Consider the following 17,011-nt stretch of genomic DNA (forward strand, 5'->3'; position numbering starts at 1 on the left):
CAAGCAATCACTCTGCCTTAAAAATAAAAAGCCAACCACAAAAACAGCACCCACAATGCCATAAATATTCCTAATTCAGTCAAAAACCAGTTTAGAAAGGGCGATGTAAGGGAGGACTTGTTCACCCAATGAGACAAACCAACTCAAATTGTGGTATGATCATCCCCTGAATATAGTACAAAGGGAAATTTATTTGATAAGCTGATTCCAGATTGAGAAACACAACCAGAAAGGTAACAGCAGTCGCACTTCCAGTCAGAAATTTCAAATTGGAGAGAACAGCCAAAATAAGTACAACTACCATACCTGCAGCAATCAAGATTGGAGCAATTTGCTCAAATGGTTGCCATTGCAGCAGGGCAAAGTATTAAAATGAATCAGTCAAGATCAATATAATGAAAACCTCCTAGTTTTTCATGGTCAAATGCAATGTCCCCTTCTCCTACTGTTTAGATTAAATGAAGTTTGCCTATCAGTGGACCCTCGTAGGCCAAGGTGTTGAGGAGAGGGTTGTGTGGGCAGTTTCATACTGCAGCCATGGACTTCCTACTGCCTATGATATTATTTGCACTTAATATAATGATTATATTTTACTTCTTTTAGAATGAGAGAAGTCCAAGGTGCAATTCCTTGTTAATGAGTTGTCTATGAGAGAAGTCAAGGTGCAATCCCTTGTTACTAAGTTCTTCTCTATGAGAGACATTCGAAGTGCAACCCCTTCTTACCGAATTCTTCTCTGTGAGAGAAGTTTGAGGTGAAATCCCTTGTTAATGAGTTCTTTGCGGAAAACATTCGAGGTTGAATCCCTTGTTAATGAGTTCTTCTCTGTGAGAGAAGTTTGAGGTTAAATCGCTTGTTAATGAGTTCTCAACAAGAGAATTTTGAGGTGAAAGCCCTCATTCCACCCTTTGGAAGTAGGTATTGTGGATCCACCCTCTGCAAGTAGGCATGATGGAGATGTATTCTTCTCTAGAAGAAATCTGAGTTGAAAGCCCTCATTCCACCCTCTGCGAATAAGTATGGTGGATCCACCCTTTGTGAGTAGGCATAGTACAAAAGCATTATTCTCTGGGAGTTGTCTCAAGAGAAAGGTTCGTTCTACGAGTTGGTATAGTGGATCCACCCTCTACTTGTAGGCATGGTGGAGATGCATTATGCTCTAGGAGATGTCTCAAGTGAAAGCCCTTGTTCCATCCTCTATGAGTAGGTATGGTGGATCCACCCTCTGCGAGTAGGCATGGTGGAACTGCATTCTACCTTGAGGAGAAGTCTTAGGTGAAAGCCCTTGTTCCACCCACTAATAGGTACAGTGGATCCACCCTCTACGAGTAGGCATGGTGGAGATACATTCTTCTCTACAAGAAGTTTGAGGTGAAAGACCCTATTCTACCCTCTACGAGTAGTTATGGTGGATACAACATCGTGAATAGGCTTTTCTCTATGAGAAGTACGAGATGAAAGCCCTCCTTTCACCATCTGCAAGTAGGTATGATGGATCCACACTTTGCGAATAGGCATGGTGGATGTCATGGAAGAAATTCACTGATGTAACATTTTTACTGGCAGTAGCTATTGTGAATGTCATCACATTTCTATGATGAGCACTTGTGTTTCCATTCATAGCAGCAACCATGATGGACCTAATGGTACTCCAAAAAAAATTTCCTTCACGATGAGCTATTTCTCATTTTTGGAGTCCAGAACTAAGCAGGGTTGCGAAATAAGGATTTTTCGCTATTTCAAAAGTATAACATTTGCAGGGCCTCGAAAATCCAAAATTTGGAATATCGGGCAACTGATATAAAGTAGGCCCTAAATTCACGATTTGAAGTTGACAGAATCTTCTTCGTTTGATTTCGCGATTTCACGGAGCATTGAATTGAGATCATCCAATTTCACATAAGGCAAAATCGTACTTATCCAATTTCACAATTTTCCAGATTATGATTTCTTGACAGCTTGATTTCACGATTTCTAGAGTCATGAAATGTGTTATCTCAATTTCACAATTTTGAGAATGGAGATTTCTTCAAGGCCGTAATTGTGAAAAATCAATGTTAAAGGCAAATATGCATGTTGTTTCTTTAAAATTATAGCAAGAGAAGCATGCAAAATGGCAAAGCATATTTGTTGGGCTTAAATTAGCACTGAATTAGATGTGACAATTACTTTATGATGGCATCTGTGCAACAATGGTTGAAATTAATACACTTCTACCCATTGTTAAAAGGACACTATGAGGTTGCTTACCATCAACATTCTCACAATACAAAATTTATGTTTTTGTTTGCAAGTTTCAAAGATACATAGCCATGGGACTACCGATACAAGCTTACAATGCAGAGGATGATCCAAGGCCAATTATGCAACTAGATTTGACTCCGGCCCAAGAAGATCAATTGGATGTTCTCAACAATACGTATGCTGCTGCTTGGGAATTGCAAACCAGTTATGCAAGCTTCGCCAGTGACAACCATGAATTGGAGCTTGAAGAGGGCAAGGTCGAGGTTTGTGCAATCATTGCAAAGTTTCAAGATCTTCAAGGGAACTAGCACTTTGATGAGATTCTTGACATGATATGAGAATTATAATTTTCTCTAACTTTTTAAGTTTTGTTATTGTAAATTTTGGTGAATGGTTGCAATTAGTTATTAGTTAGTTTTTTGTAAAGGTCTGAAGCTTTTTACACCCTTTCGTTTTCTACAAGAAAGGGTACCGGGACCTTATAGGTATATAGATAGAGCGGGATATATCAAAAAAGAAATACTAAAAAATATAGTTATACAGCATAGGATAGATATTGCAACCAGTCACAACCCAATTGTACTTTTCTTTTAGAATTAATAAAAGTACCTTATTTATGTTACAAAGTCTGAGAATTGATTATCAATATTGCTATCTATGAATTGTCCTCTTGGATTAATATTGTTGTTGATAGATTGAAATTGAGGCAAACCCTCGAATAAGAAAAACTCATATGTTTGTGTGTGTTTTTATTTAATTGATCTTCATTTTTTAAGTTAGATACAATTAACTAGGGTATTTGGATTTCAAGTTCTTCATCCAATGATTGATGGTAGCATGCCCTGTTAAACTTTGTGGATCTCTGATAGATAAAACAATTACAAAATCAATAACTGCAGAGAATTTCTTACTTAAATAGTGCTGGAAGTATTTCCTCCTTCATAACTTTACCAATGATCGCAATTAGCCTTCCTTTGATTGTATACTGAAATGAATGGAGATGATCTATATTTGATGTTATTATATCTGCAAAATTAAATGTTAACCAAGTATCTTTTCTCTGATTGCAGGTGCTAGAATGTCGTAGATTGATTGCTTTTCACTGCAATCAGAGGGCATCTATATAAGAGGGCAAAGCACATGCCTCTTCGTAGGCATGTTTCATAACAATAACTGCCTTGATTAATTATAAGCCTAACAAACACAAGTTATGAAATGAGGCACGATAATATATCTGCTGAAAAATGCGAGGAGCCCGATCACAATATATAAAAGGCTGTTGATAACAAATGAAACCTGATCACAATATATTAAACAATTGCCGATAATCAACTTCATAATACTACACGTACATAAGCATATATATATATATATATATATATATATATATATATATATATATATATATATATATATATATATATATATATATATATATATATATATATATGCGTGTGTGTGTGTATGTATGTATATATATATGTATGTATGTATGTATGTATGTATATGTATGTATATTTTTATTTATATATATATACATGCTTACATGCATGTAGTTGACATAATCAGCAGTAATTTAATTTATTCATAAGCTTAGATTAGTATATCAAATAATCCATGTTTTGCTTCTTTTGATGCTAAAACATTAACACTCCCTCTTTGGCAAGGGAGAAGTAAAACATCAATAGATTAGAATCAGAATCATCATGTAATCAACACAATATGTATTAAAATCTTTGAACAATATAAAATATATCCTATGATCTCTACTCGCACTTAAGCAATGTCTAGAGATGTCCATAGTGATTAAATTTTCATGATCTCTACTTACACTTAAGCAATGTCTAGAGATGTCCACGACACATTCATGATCTCTACTTGCACTTAAGCAATGTCTAGAGACATCCATGATACATATATAATCTCTATTTGCACTTAAGCAATATCTAGAGATGCCCATAATATTCTCATGATCTCTACTTGCACTTAAGCAATGTCTAGAGATGCCCATATAATCTCTACTTGCACTTAAGCAATGTCTAGAGATGCTCATAATACACAGAGTTATTATTTATAAGATCGTCACCTTGTAAATAATTTCCTTCTAATGAATATGTCCATGAAAGATCATCACCTTTCATTACATATCAATTGCTGCTAAGTAACCAATAGAAGCATAAAATCAAATGAGATAAACATTTTATTTCAAATTTTATCATTACTATTAATCATACTAAGTTTTTCTCTGAAGTATTTCAACTTCACTTTAGCAAGAGGCTTGGTAAGGATATCAGCAGTTTGCTCATTTGTTCATATACATTCTAGTCGAATACCTCCTCAATTCACCATGTCTCTGATGTAATGAAATGGAATTTCAATATGTTTGGAGTGATTGTGAAATACTGGATTAGATGAAAGTTTAATGCAACTTTGATTATCACAATAAATCACAGTGGACTTCAAATGTCTTTTGAAGAGATCTGATTACAACTTTCGTAGCCATACTGTTTCTCTAGCACCCAAGGAAAATGCAATGTATTCAGCTTCGGTGGAACTCAAAGCTACTGAAGTTTGTTTCCGACTAGACCAAGAAATCATACCAAATCCAAGACTAAAACAATATCCTGAAGTACTCTCCATCAGAATCTGAATATCCAAGAAGTTCAATGTTGACTTTGCCATATTTGATTCTCATTCCAATAGTGCCCTTTAGATATCTCAATATGTATTTAGCTATATGTAGATGTATCTTCTTAGGTGCACACATAAACTGGCTCAAGGCATGAGTAGCATAGCATATGTCAGGACGAGTATTTACCAAATACATTAGGGATCCAATAATCTGTCTGTAGTACGTAGGATTTGCAGGTTCAGATTTGTTCATATCATCTTTCAATTTGTGTAGATTTATTTCCATAGGAGTAGTAGCTGGTTTGCATTCCATCATCCCAAATTTGGTTAAAATATCAATTGTATGTAATGTTCCCGAATGTTCCCAACTGATTAATATTGTAATGGCCCGGGCGATTAACGTCTATGAGTACCACACAATGGAGGAATGAAGAGGGGATTACACAATATGAGTCCATACGAATGCAATAGGAGGCACATAATGGAGGATGACTATACGGTGATTGAGGAAGCACGTCTGTACGGGAATGGAAGAGTAACCGTACGGTGATAGGGGTCAAAGGAAGGTACGGTGGTTTGCTTTAGAAGTCGTACTATGGGGGAAAGGTATCCGTACAATCAAGTGGTTGTACATGATGCTAAGAAGAAGTCCATACAGTCAAAGTGGGAGGGAAGGGGTACGAAGTAGGAAGTCCATATGTTGCCAAATGAGTGTATAGTATTAACAAAGTCGTAAGGGATGGAGAATATGCAGTACGTTGGTCTGCAAGGAAGTACGACAATGGGGTCCGTACGGTGGGTCTGTGAGGGATGTACGGAGTGTATAATAATGGCCGCACATGCAGATGAAGGAAGCAAGAATGCCGTACGTGGAGAATTATGAATAGGAAAATCAATCAAGCACATCAACCAAATACCACATGAAAATGCAGTGTATATACACAAATTGTAGGCGTTGAACCAAAAGATTCAAATACACAAATTCTTCCAAATATGTTTACCAAGAAAAAAGCACTCCAATTTGCCAGATTTGAACAAGTAATACATGCAGGGCCAGAGTAGGGTGAGGATTGAGTCCCACCAAAACCGTGTGAGTCAAATACGGAAGATCTTTCACTTCCGAAATGGCGAACAATCCAAAACTCCAACAAGAATTCGTAGTACAGAGAAATATGATTCAAAGCATACCTACAGCCATGCTTAAATACCCGTCGGGAAACCCTTCCGAGGGTGTACAAAGATAGCCAACAGTGACACAAACTACGAAGACAAAATAAAATGGGTTCGGACTAAATTAAATCAATCGGCTTGTTACACAGATTAATTAAATACATTTGTTTTATGACGGAGACATTACATTGTATACTTTCCCTGATTTAGTATAATACAATTGTCTTGTTGCCAGACTTCTAATCCTAGAAAGTAGTGAAGTAACCCTAAGTCTTTCATTTCAAATTCGGTTGTGAGTTCTTGCTTACATTTCTTTATGACATGTTCCTCACCTGTTATTAGCAAATCATCAACATATAATACAAGGATAATCATATCATCACCATCAGTTTTGAAATACAGATTTGGGTCAGCTTCATTTTTGAGATATCCTAACTTCAATAGGTGGTTATCTATTCTTTCATACCAAGCTCTAGGAGCCTGTTTGAATCCATAAATTGCTTTCGTTAATTTACAAACATGAGTTTTGCTATCATAAGTATTGAACCCTTCTCGTTGTTCAATATAGACTTCTTCTTCAATCTTGTCATTGAGAAATGTTGTTTTAACATCCATCTAATGTACCTTCCATCCTTTGGATGTTGCAATTCTTAGGATTGTTCTAACTAAAATGTACCTGGCAACAGGGGCAAATGTTTCTTCATAGTCAATGCCTTCTTTCTGAGAGAACCCTCGAGCTACAAATCTTGCTTTATATTTTTCAATACTACCATCTAATGCATGTTTAATCTTGAATAACCATTTGGAAGAGACAACTGATTTGTTCTTAGGTCTTGGTACAACATCCCATATGTCATTCTTTAATATAGTGTTATATTCCTCAATTATTGCTTCCTTCCATGATTGATGTGAGAGAGCTTCTTCAACATTAGCAGGTTCAGATTTTATGAGTTCAAATAGCAATGCAACATAACATGATTGGTTTCTGGTCCTTTTGCTTTTCCGAATTACTTCATCTGGTTCAACTCGATTTTTTTCTAACATTTTCTTAGCCCAAAGAGGTCTCTTTTTATTATTGCTGATGTTTTCAGGCTCTCTATGACTAGACATGGAAGAGAGATCACAATCATCCTCCCTCTCAATTTCTGTACGTTGATCTTCTTTAGAAATGGATTCATCACTATAACTAGAAATTTTAAAAACTGTCTTCTTCAAATATTACATCTCTGCTAATTTCAATTGTTCTTTGCCCAGGAATGTAGATACTATATCCTTTTGTAGTTTCACTATATCCGATGAATATTCCCTTCTTCCTGGAAGGCTCTAATTTCATTCTTTTCTCTTTCAATATGTGAATATAAACTGGACATCCAAATATTCTCAGGTGACTTATATCTGGTTTAATGCCTGTGAATACTTCCTCTGGGGTGGTATTCTCTAATATGGAGTAAGGGCATCGATTTTGAATGTAGACCGCTATATTAGATGCTTCAGCCCAAAATGAATAATGAAGATTTTGATCATGTAACATGGCTCTGGCTGATTCAACTATAGATCTATTTTTTCTTTCAGCTATTCCATTTTGTTGAGGATTATAAGGTACAGAAAACTCCCTCTTAATCCCAACAGAAATGTAGAAGTTTTTAAAGATATCAGATATGTATTCACCCCCATTGTTTGACCTTAGGGTTTTGATCTTTTGACCTAATTGGTTTTCAACTAAGGCTTTGAATTCTTTGAATTTGGATAAGACCTCAGATGACTCCTTTTGCTTTAGAAAATAGATCCAAGTTCTCGTAGAGTAATCATCAATAAAGATTATATAGAAAAGACACCCATTAAGAGAGGGGACTGACATAGGGCCACAGAGATCTATGTGAATAAGTTCAAGAATGGATTTGGATTTATGATCACTTTTAGGGAAGGAATATTTAGTATTTTCACCTAATGCACATCCCTTACAAATACTTAAATGATCAGCTCTCATATTAGATAGACCTTTTACAATTTTCCCTATAGATGATCAAGCCCGATAATTAAGATGACCTAGTCTCCTATGCCAGATTTCAGAGGAATTTGACTGATCATTAACAATGGTTAAGTTTAGATTAGGGTTTTGATTATTACAAAGCTTATAGACTCCCATCTCTAACTCCAATGGAGATGGCTTTCGTAATAGTTGAGTTCTTGGGCCCAAATAGAACTCTATCTTCTTGAAATGCAATTTTGGATCCTTGACCAGCAAGTCCAGAGATGGAGACAATGTTTCTCTTGATTCCTGGTACATATAAAACATTCTTGAGTTGAAGTGTAATTCCAAAATTTAGTTGTATAGAACAAGAACCAATTCCTTTAATAGGATAAGAGGAATTATCTCCAATGGTTACTTCTTCTGATGCATGATTAGTGAAAGTTTCAAACTTATCCTTAAATCTAGTGATGTGACGAGAAGCTCCACTGTCTATGATCCAAGTATTGAGGTTAGTGTTTAATTCACTTGAGAGAGCTAAATAGAATGCATAATTTTCTTTTTCTACTTTCTCAATATTTTCATCCTTAACTTCTGCTAATGCTGCTTGAATTTTCTGCTTCTTTGGACATACATAATAGGAGTGACCAATCTTGTTACATTTAAAACATCTAACTTTGGACCAATCATGTTGTTTGTGAGATTTGTGATTTTTGTTGAATTCCTTCTTGTTATGTTTAAACTTTCTTTTCTTGTTTGATTTAGTATACAATGCTTGGATGTCTCCCTCTTGATTTATAATAAGTCCTCTTGAAGCTAGTTTGGATTCTTCTTGAGTACATTCATTCTTTAACTAATCAAATTTCGGAAGTTCAGGTCGTGAACTTAAACCTTGAATGAAGGTTTCCCATGAAAGAGGAAGACCTCTAAGAGCAATCATGCTTAGCTCCTTGTCATCAACTTGATTATTCATAGTTGCAAGTTGATCCTTTAATTCAGTAATTCTTAAGAAATATAAAGTTATAGATTCTCCATTTATCATCTTTACATAGTAGATCTTGTTTTAAAGTTAATAATCTACTAGTGTTGTTGATTTCAAATGTGTTTTGAATAGAGGAAAACATTTCAAATGCGGTCTGAAGATTAGCTATAGATGGAAGAATATGATCTTTTACTGAATCTATAATGATCTTCATTGCTTTGTTATTATGTCTTTTCCAAGTTACCTTTTCTGATCCATTTTCAAGCATGGGTAAATTTGATTCAATATATTTCTCTAATTCCATTTCTCTTAATACTATTAATAATCTGATTTTCCAGGATGAGAAATTTGAAACTCCATCTAGCTTATTGTCTATCCTTACACGATTCACCATTTTAATAATATGATTTAAGAAACTTTTTCTTTTAACTTTTGAAATTTTAGATTGAAAAGATACTTTGTAATAGTTTTCCTATTAGTATTGCTCTGATACCATGTTAAGCTTTGTGGATCTCTGATAGATAAAACAATTACAAAATCAATAACTGCAAAGAATTTCTTACTTGAATAGTGCTGAAAGTATTTCCTCCTTTATAACTTTACCAGCGATCACAATTAGCCTTCCTTTGACTGTATACTGAAATGAATGGAGATGATCTATATTTGATGTTACTATATATGCAGAATGAAATGTTAACCAAGTACTAGAATGTCGTAGATTGATTGCTTTTCACTGCGATCAAAGGGCATATATATAAGAGGGCAAAGCACATGTCTCCAAAGAGTTATGTCTCTACGTGGCCTTGGCATGCCTCTTCATAGGCATGTTTCATAACAATAATAACTGCCTTGATTAATCATAAGCCTAACAAACACAAGTTATGAAATGAGGCACGATAATATATTTGTCGATAACGGTGAGGAGCCCGATCACAATATATAAAAGGCTGCTGATAACAAATGAAACCTGATCACAATATATTAAATGACTGCCGATAATCAACTTCATAATACTACACATACATAAGCACATATATATATGTGTGTGTGTGTGTGTGTATACATACATATATATATGTATGTATGTATGCTTACATACATGTAGTTGATATAATCAGTAGTAATTTAATTTATTCATAAGCTTAGATTAGTGTATCAAATAATCCATGTTTTGCTTCTCCTGACGCTAACACATTAACATGCCCATCTCGAGATGGTTTGATATTTGCAGTTAATATTGATGTTGACTCTCTTCTCCCAACGGAAAAGGACTGGTCTTTTGTTTTCTCTAGAGATAAATACCGTTTTGTGGAAGGTGATATTCTTTATCGTATCCATCTGCATACATCATATAAATATTTAATCACATTCCATTACTTGATAACCTTCATACAAATTCCAAATGCATTCAACCTCACAATTCTGATTTCTCCTTGGGAAGATACTTGCCAACTCAAGATTATCAGCCTCAAGTCTACAAAAGCAAGCCTCAACCTAACTTATAGGATCGAGTTTAAGATACCTCAGCCTAGGTCCACAAAGCCTAAAGTGTGGAGATTGAATTATTAAGTTCTAGTCTCCGAAGTTGGCCAAGATTGTGTTGAGATTCTCAGCATCGAGCAAGCAAGGCTCGTAGGAATCCAACAATTTTAAGAACTAACAAATTGGCGACTATGTTGGGGAGAGTTGCTGACAATTCGGATTGTTAAGTTACCCAGGATTTTAGTTTCACAAATCAAAGAAATAAAATTTTTCCACTCTACTGGACAGAAGAACCCACAAGATCCAATGAATGTTCCTCTGGGAAGATGTGGCGACTCTATTCACAATTTATGAATATTTGTTTTCATGAATGATCAAGTATTTGTAGTCGAAAAGAAGAAAAGTAATAGGCATTTATCCTTGAAATTTATCTAAATAAGATAAGATAATAATATTAATGTCCATGAAAAAACCAACAAGGCTTATGGGACCGAGTATACAAACAGAAGAGCTAGCCAAAGCACAAGCACCAAATGGTGACTAACAAGAAACAAAAGCAAGAAACAAAACAAGAGAGAAGACAAGGTAAGGACTAAGGGTCCTTCCTTGTCACAAAGAAATCAGTAATAGAGGGGTAAACCCGTGAACAATCCCTAGTCTTAGAATGTCGTGTAGAGCCATTGTAGAACTGTTGCTATCTGGTGAGATTGGTGCACGGTCTAACCGATCTAGAATTAGAAATAGTAGAAGGCCTTTTTAAACCCCGTGAAGAAGACAAGGGAGAGAAAAAGGCAATAATGAGCTGATCAGTAGTATGCCCCTGAGGTATAACAAATTGCAGAGTAATCTCTCGAAGATGGGTGGCCTCTTGAAGATAAAGTGCTAGACACCGCTGATCAATATAGCTAAAGAACATCGAAAGAGAAGAACAGTCTCTAAAAAGGCAGTAAAATCTTCCTCTAATCTCATAGTAAAGAGGACATCGAAATATGAAGTGGATCTCAGTCTCAACCTCTGCTAAAGTACACAACTAACATATTCGATCAGCGCAATCCATATGGTGATCGGTCCGAGCTCCGAGGCAGTGAGAACCAACTCTGAAAGAGCCTAAAGAAAACCATAAGGCATGATTCCAGCTTCGATAGAGATAAGCGGGGCAAACAATAATACCATCTTGAATCTCAAAAAAATGCTCAGCATAGAAAGCCATCTTAGGTCGCAAACCTCCCAGGGGATTACTCCAAGTAGTACCAACAAAGAGGTGGCCTAGGCGTACCAACAATGAGACCTAGTAGAGGTGTTAGATCTGAGTATCTCAACAAAGGAACAGTATGCAAAATGAGAGTATTTGTGCCGGTCAATACCCAACCCCATAAAACCACGAAGCCAATGAAGAAACCAAATCAAGTCAAAAATGGCAGCCAATTTGAGAGGATGAGCTCCAAACTCAGCTGACACAATGTTGTGAGGGGTGAGCCTATGAAATCTTATGATACACCATAACATCAACATCTGAACCCTCTCAATAGAAACCAAATTAGAAGCAATAAGAGATGGTCCCCAAACCCCCGAACCATAGAGAACTGTTGGACGAACCAAGGAGTCCAAAAGGGACAACTTGGATGAAATATCCTAGAAGTGATGCCTGAAGCACTGTCTTTCCAGCAAAGCCAGGGAACACATGCCTTATTAACTCTAGACTCTAGAGAAGATCAGTTCATTCCAGAACAAAAAATCTTAAATACGCTCCCAAGAAGAGGAACAGAAAAGACAAACAAATTGCTTATATGTCATTTACCAAGCATAAAAAGGTTTGCTGATAGAGAAAGAAAATTCTATGCCAACAATCAAGCCAATAATAGTGAACAAGGGGAGGAAAATCCATTTCACATTATTGGTTCGTTTCTTAATCAGGAACAACCTAAAGCTCATCAAGTGGACATTGAGACTAATGAGGAAGGAGATGATGATGAAAATGAGATTAATGAAAATTCACAAAAACTCACCTAAGTTGTTCAAATATTGTTATGCCCGAGCAAAGCACCAAAAACCCTAAGAAAGGATTCCAGTGAGTTGTTGGAAAGAGCAGGCCTACAAAAGGATAAAATCGTTGATCCAAAACGGACTGGAGAAAAGGCAAGTAGAGAAAAAGGTGATTCATCTAAATACACTCATCATAAAAATAAAAATTCTTCACTTAATGCTATACATAAAAATCCTTTGTACAATAAAAGTAAAGAGACTGGTCATGAGAGAAATAATGCACCTAATCAAAATAAAAACCAGAAGGATAAGAATGGTGGTGATTGGAGAAACAATCATGCTAATAACCAAAACAATGTCGCAAATAATCAAAGACAAAACTTTCACCATGCAAATCAAGGAGTCAAGGCTCCAATGGTAATTGAAAGGTATAAACAATTAGATTTCACCGGGATAGTGGGTAATCCAAACCCTGTGTCAAATGATTTAAGAACTGCTATACCAAAATTCTTTGGAGAATAGAATCAATTTGCTGAAACACATGTGGTTAATCTCAAAAATATTTTTGAATTGGAAGAACATAATGAAGATGCGTTTATGAAATTGTTTGTCCAATCATTAACTAATGAAGCTGCAAAATGGTACAAAGGACTTCCTGATAAATATATATCAAGTTGGCAAGAATTTGTTGATCAATTTCTTGAACAATTTGGAAATCATGCTGATACATCATTTGCCTCAGCTGAATTGACTAATATCAAGAAAAATGCCAATGTGTCCATTTTTAAATTCAATAAAAGGCTTAATAAAGTTCTCAACAGAATACCATAGGATATCAAACATGTTGATTCATTCCTTATAAAAATTTACTCGAGTGCTTTTGAAAGTAAGACTTACTATGAGATAAGGTCACATAGGTCAAACATATCACGGGAAGCCTTTAAGGTTACAATGACAATTGAAAATGATAGAAAGGTTGATGGTAAATTTGGTAAGAGAGATGACCCAAGATTATTTGATCATAAAGGCCCTAAGCAGAACAAAGATGAAGATAAGATCGACAAACTTCTGGGTATGATTAAGGATCTTCATATCAAGTACAATAAGAATGAAGGAATGAGGCCTAATAGGAATGATAAACCTTACTATAAGGTAGATAGATATAGATTGCAGGATATGCCTTATAACACATCTTGGAAAGATGGCAAGCCAATAAGGAACAATGAAACTCCTAACCCTTTGAACAAGAATAACAACTATGTTGAAAATGATCCCTAGTGATGCAAGCTACCTCATATATTGGAGCAATGTTTAGTGGCAAGAAGCATATAAGAAGAAGAAACTCATCCAGGAGATGACCAACAAATAGTAAATGCATAATCATTTCAACCCTTTTGGGGAGAAGATGATTCTTTAGAAGAAGAATACATTCATCATATCCGCGCAAAGAGAATAAAACCTGGGCTTTTACAATTGCGGTAATTGAACAAGTAAGGACCAATTACAAATTAAGAAACAGAACTATAAATCCAGCTATGAGAAAGAAGGTTGAAATGCCCACTTTACATAAGACGGATAAAGAGAAGATGATGCTCAAGAATCAACAACAAGTTGACCATGGGTGACTCGTCCTTCAGCAGGCATGCAATTGGTAAGTAACAACTCATTCATTTCTAATGCTCTATCATAATTGAAAGTTTCAGTTCCATTTTTAAAAGTTGTTAAATTTCCTGAATATGGAAGAGAGGTTTGAAATATCTTATCTGAAACTAACAGAGAAGGGTATGTCAAAGACCAGAATGTTAAGGAAGCATCGGTTATTTACCTTGGGACAAATATTAATGAGTACCCCACAAGTAGACCCTTTTTATCTAACTCTGTTGATTAATAATAAATTAGTGAGAAATTGCATGGTGAATTCAAGAGCAGTTATGAACATAATGCCAGCAGATTTATGAAAGAATTAGAATTGAAGGTAGATATTCCTTATGGGAAGTGTTATGCCATGGACAATAGGTCAGGGCCTATGGTTGGTGTAATAAAAAATGTTGATTTTAGATTTCCTACTTGTCTTGATGTCTCCTATAAGACAGATATAACTATGGTGGAAGTTCCCACCTGTTATGGTATGTTACTTTCAAGACAATGATCAAATTTAGTTGGACATATACAATTGGATTTGTCTTATGCAACTATCCCAATAAATGGCCAAAACATTAGAATTGATAAGGAACCGAGGTTTGATTACCTCATAGAAAGCTTCATCTTGATATTAGAATCAACTTCTACCAAACAAATATTGATAACTTCCAAGTAAGTATAAATAAACCTACACAGATTATAGAAGATACTAATGAGGTTCCTATGTAGAAGACAATAATGAAATATGGCACATGCATATTGATGGAGCCTGTAGTAAGGAAGATTTAAATCCCCATCAGGTAAAGTGTTCAGGTATTCCTTTTTGTTGAACTTTGAATGAACAAATAATATTGTTGAATATGAGGTTCTAATCCTAGGACTAAATATGGCAAAATTCCATAAAATAAAATTGCTTTCAGTATTTGGAGATTCTGAATTAACAATATATCAGATTAGAGATAAATTTATGACAAAACACTCAAGGTTAAAGAGGTACCAAAATTACATATGAGATTTATTAAAGTTATTGTATGCATTTTCGATTAATTGGATTGATAGACATGATAATTTTTTAGCCGATATGATGGCTAATCTAGCCATCAAACAAACTGACATTCCATTTTGAGAAGTCATGCAGGTTGAAATGAAAAATAGATTATTTGTTCCTGATAATGTATATAATTGGCAAGTTTTCAAAGATGACGAAAGATTTGCTGCAGTTCTTGATATGTCAAGATGTTGGTATTGATTGGAGTGGTCTTGTTGAAAATCAAGATGGCAAGGAGGCTATTTTTGGAGAGAAGATTGTACAACTTAAATCTACAAGATACCAAAAGGATTGATGGCTTTGGAGTGCATCTTTGATGAACATGAAAAACCCAAGGCTCACACCCCTATTGCCATATAGGAACAAATTGAGAAAGTTGATCTTGGGAATGACCATTCTCCCAAAGAAGTTTTTGTTGGAAAAAATCTATCAAATAGAATAAGATCAGAATTAATTGCTTTACTAAGGAAATATTTGGCACATGTTTGCTTGGTCATATGATAATTTAAAAGCATATAGAGAAGACTTGTTCCAGCACGAAATACATTTGAAACCAGATGCCAAACTTTTCAGGCAGAAGCAAAGATCAATAAACCCCATGCTCGCCCCTAAAATGATAGAAGAATTGAATAAAATGAGAGATGTTGGTACAATCAAACCTATTAGATATTCCACATGGGTTTCTAATATGGTTCCCATTAGAAAAAAGAATGGAGATATAAGATTGTGTGTTGATTTCAGAAATCTGAATATATCATCATTAAAAGATAACTATGGTTTTCCAAACATAGAGGTTTTATTGCAAAAGGTTATATGAAATGAACTCTTGTCTATGATGGATGGTTTTTTTTGTTACAACCAAGTGAAAGTAAAGGAAACAGGACAATATAAAACAACATTTACTACTCCATGGAGAATATATGTCTATACCAGACTATCATTTGGATTGACAAATGTTGGAGCAACTTTTCAAAGAGCGATGGATGTCACATTTGAAGGACTTATTGATCACATCTTGGTGGTCAATTAAGATGAACTTACTGCCTATTCAAAGAAAGCAGAGGATCATTGTAATCACTTGGAAAAAAATCTTTCGGAGAGTTCTTGAATATGGGATATCTCTTAATCCAAAAAAGTGTCAATTTGGAGTCATAGAAGGATAATTATTGGGACATATTGTATCTAAAGAAGGTGAAAGAATAGACCCTGATAGAGTTGCTGCTATTGATAACATAAAAGTTCCTAAAATTGTTAAAGCTATTCAATCATTTTTTTAGCAGATTAATTTTGTAAGGAGATTTGTATCCAATTTTGCAGAAATTATTAAGCCCATGTCCAAAATGTTAGAGAAAGGGGCGAATTTGATTTGGGATGATGAAGCTTTATACGTTTTTTTGCAAGTATAAAGAAAACAAAGAAGTGTCAGTTCTTAAAGTGCTAGATTTCAAGAAACCTTTTCAAGCATTCTCCTTTGCACATAACATACAATTGTTGTAGTCATGCTCCAGAAAAACGAAGGACATGAACAGCCCATTGCCTTTTTGAGCAAAAGTTTGCAAAGTTCAAAGTTGAATTATGACATCAATGAGAAGCAAGCATATGCTTTGGTAAAAGCGGTTAAAGCTTTTAGACCATATTTGGTAGGTGCTGATATTGTAGCATATGTACCTAATGTTGCAGTTAATAATATCTTTAGACAAACAGAGACTACAAGAAGGTGTTGATAGATTAATCAAATCCAAAAATTCAATATCAATATTCAAATAACTAAGCAAGAGATCAAGGATTAGCTAAGCTCATGGTTGACTCTAACTTGGGAGCAACACAAATAAATCAAGTGGAAGAAGAATACTCTCAAGTG

General features: G+C 35.1%; 2 protein-coding genes across 4 annotated transcripts in view; both read right to left on the minus strand.

Moving 5' to 3' along the window:
* The window catches only part of LOC149568782 (protein ROOT INITIATION DEFECTIVE 3-like), a 31,521-nt gene extending 31,217 nt beyond the window's left edge, over nt 1–304 (minus strand). The window contains exon 1 of the mRNA XM_089816778.1: nt 140–304. Coding sequence (XP_089672904.1) covers nt 140–304 — 165 coding nt within the window. The remainder of the gene's footprint in view (nt 1–139) is intronic.
* LOC149568781 (protein ROOT INITIATION DEFECTIVE 3-like) overlaps nt 1–17,011 on the minus strand; it is a 138,567-nt gene that overhangs the window by 109,913 nt on the left and 11,643 nt on the right. The window lies entirely within an intron of this gene.

Source organism: Cupressus sempervirens, chromosome 3, assembly GCF_028749045.1.
Source record: "Cupressus sempervirens isolate cs-2001-9-10 chromosome 3, ASM2874904v1, whole genome shotgun sequence".
Taxonomy (NCBI): Eukaryota; Viridiplantae; Streptophyta; class Pinopsida; order Cupressales; family Cupressaceae; genus Cupressus; species Cupressus sempervirens.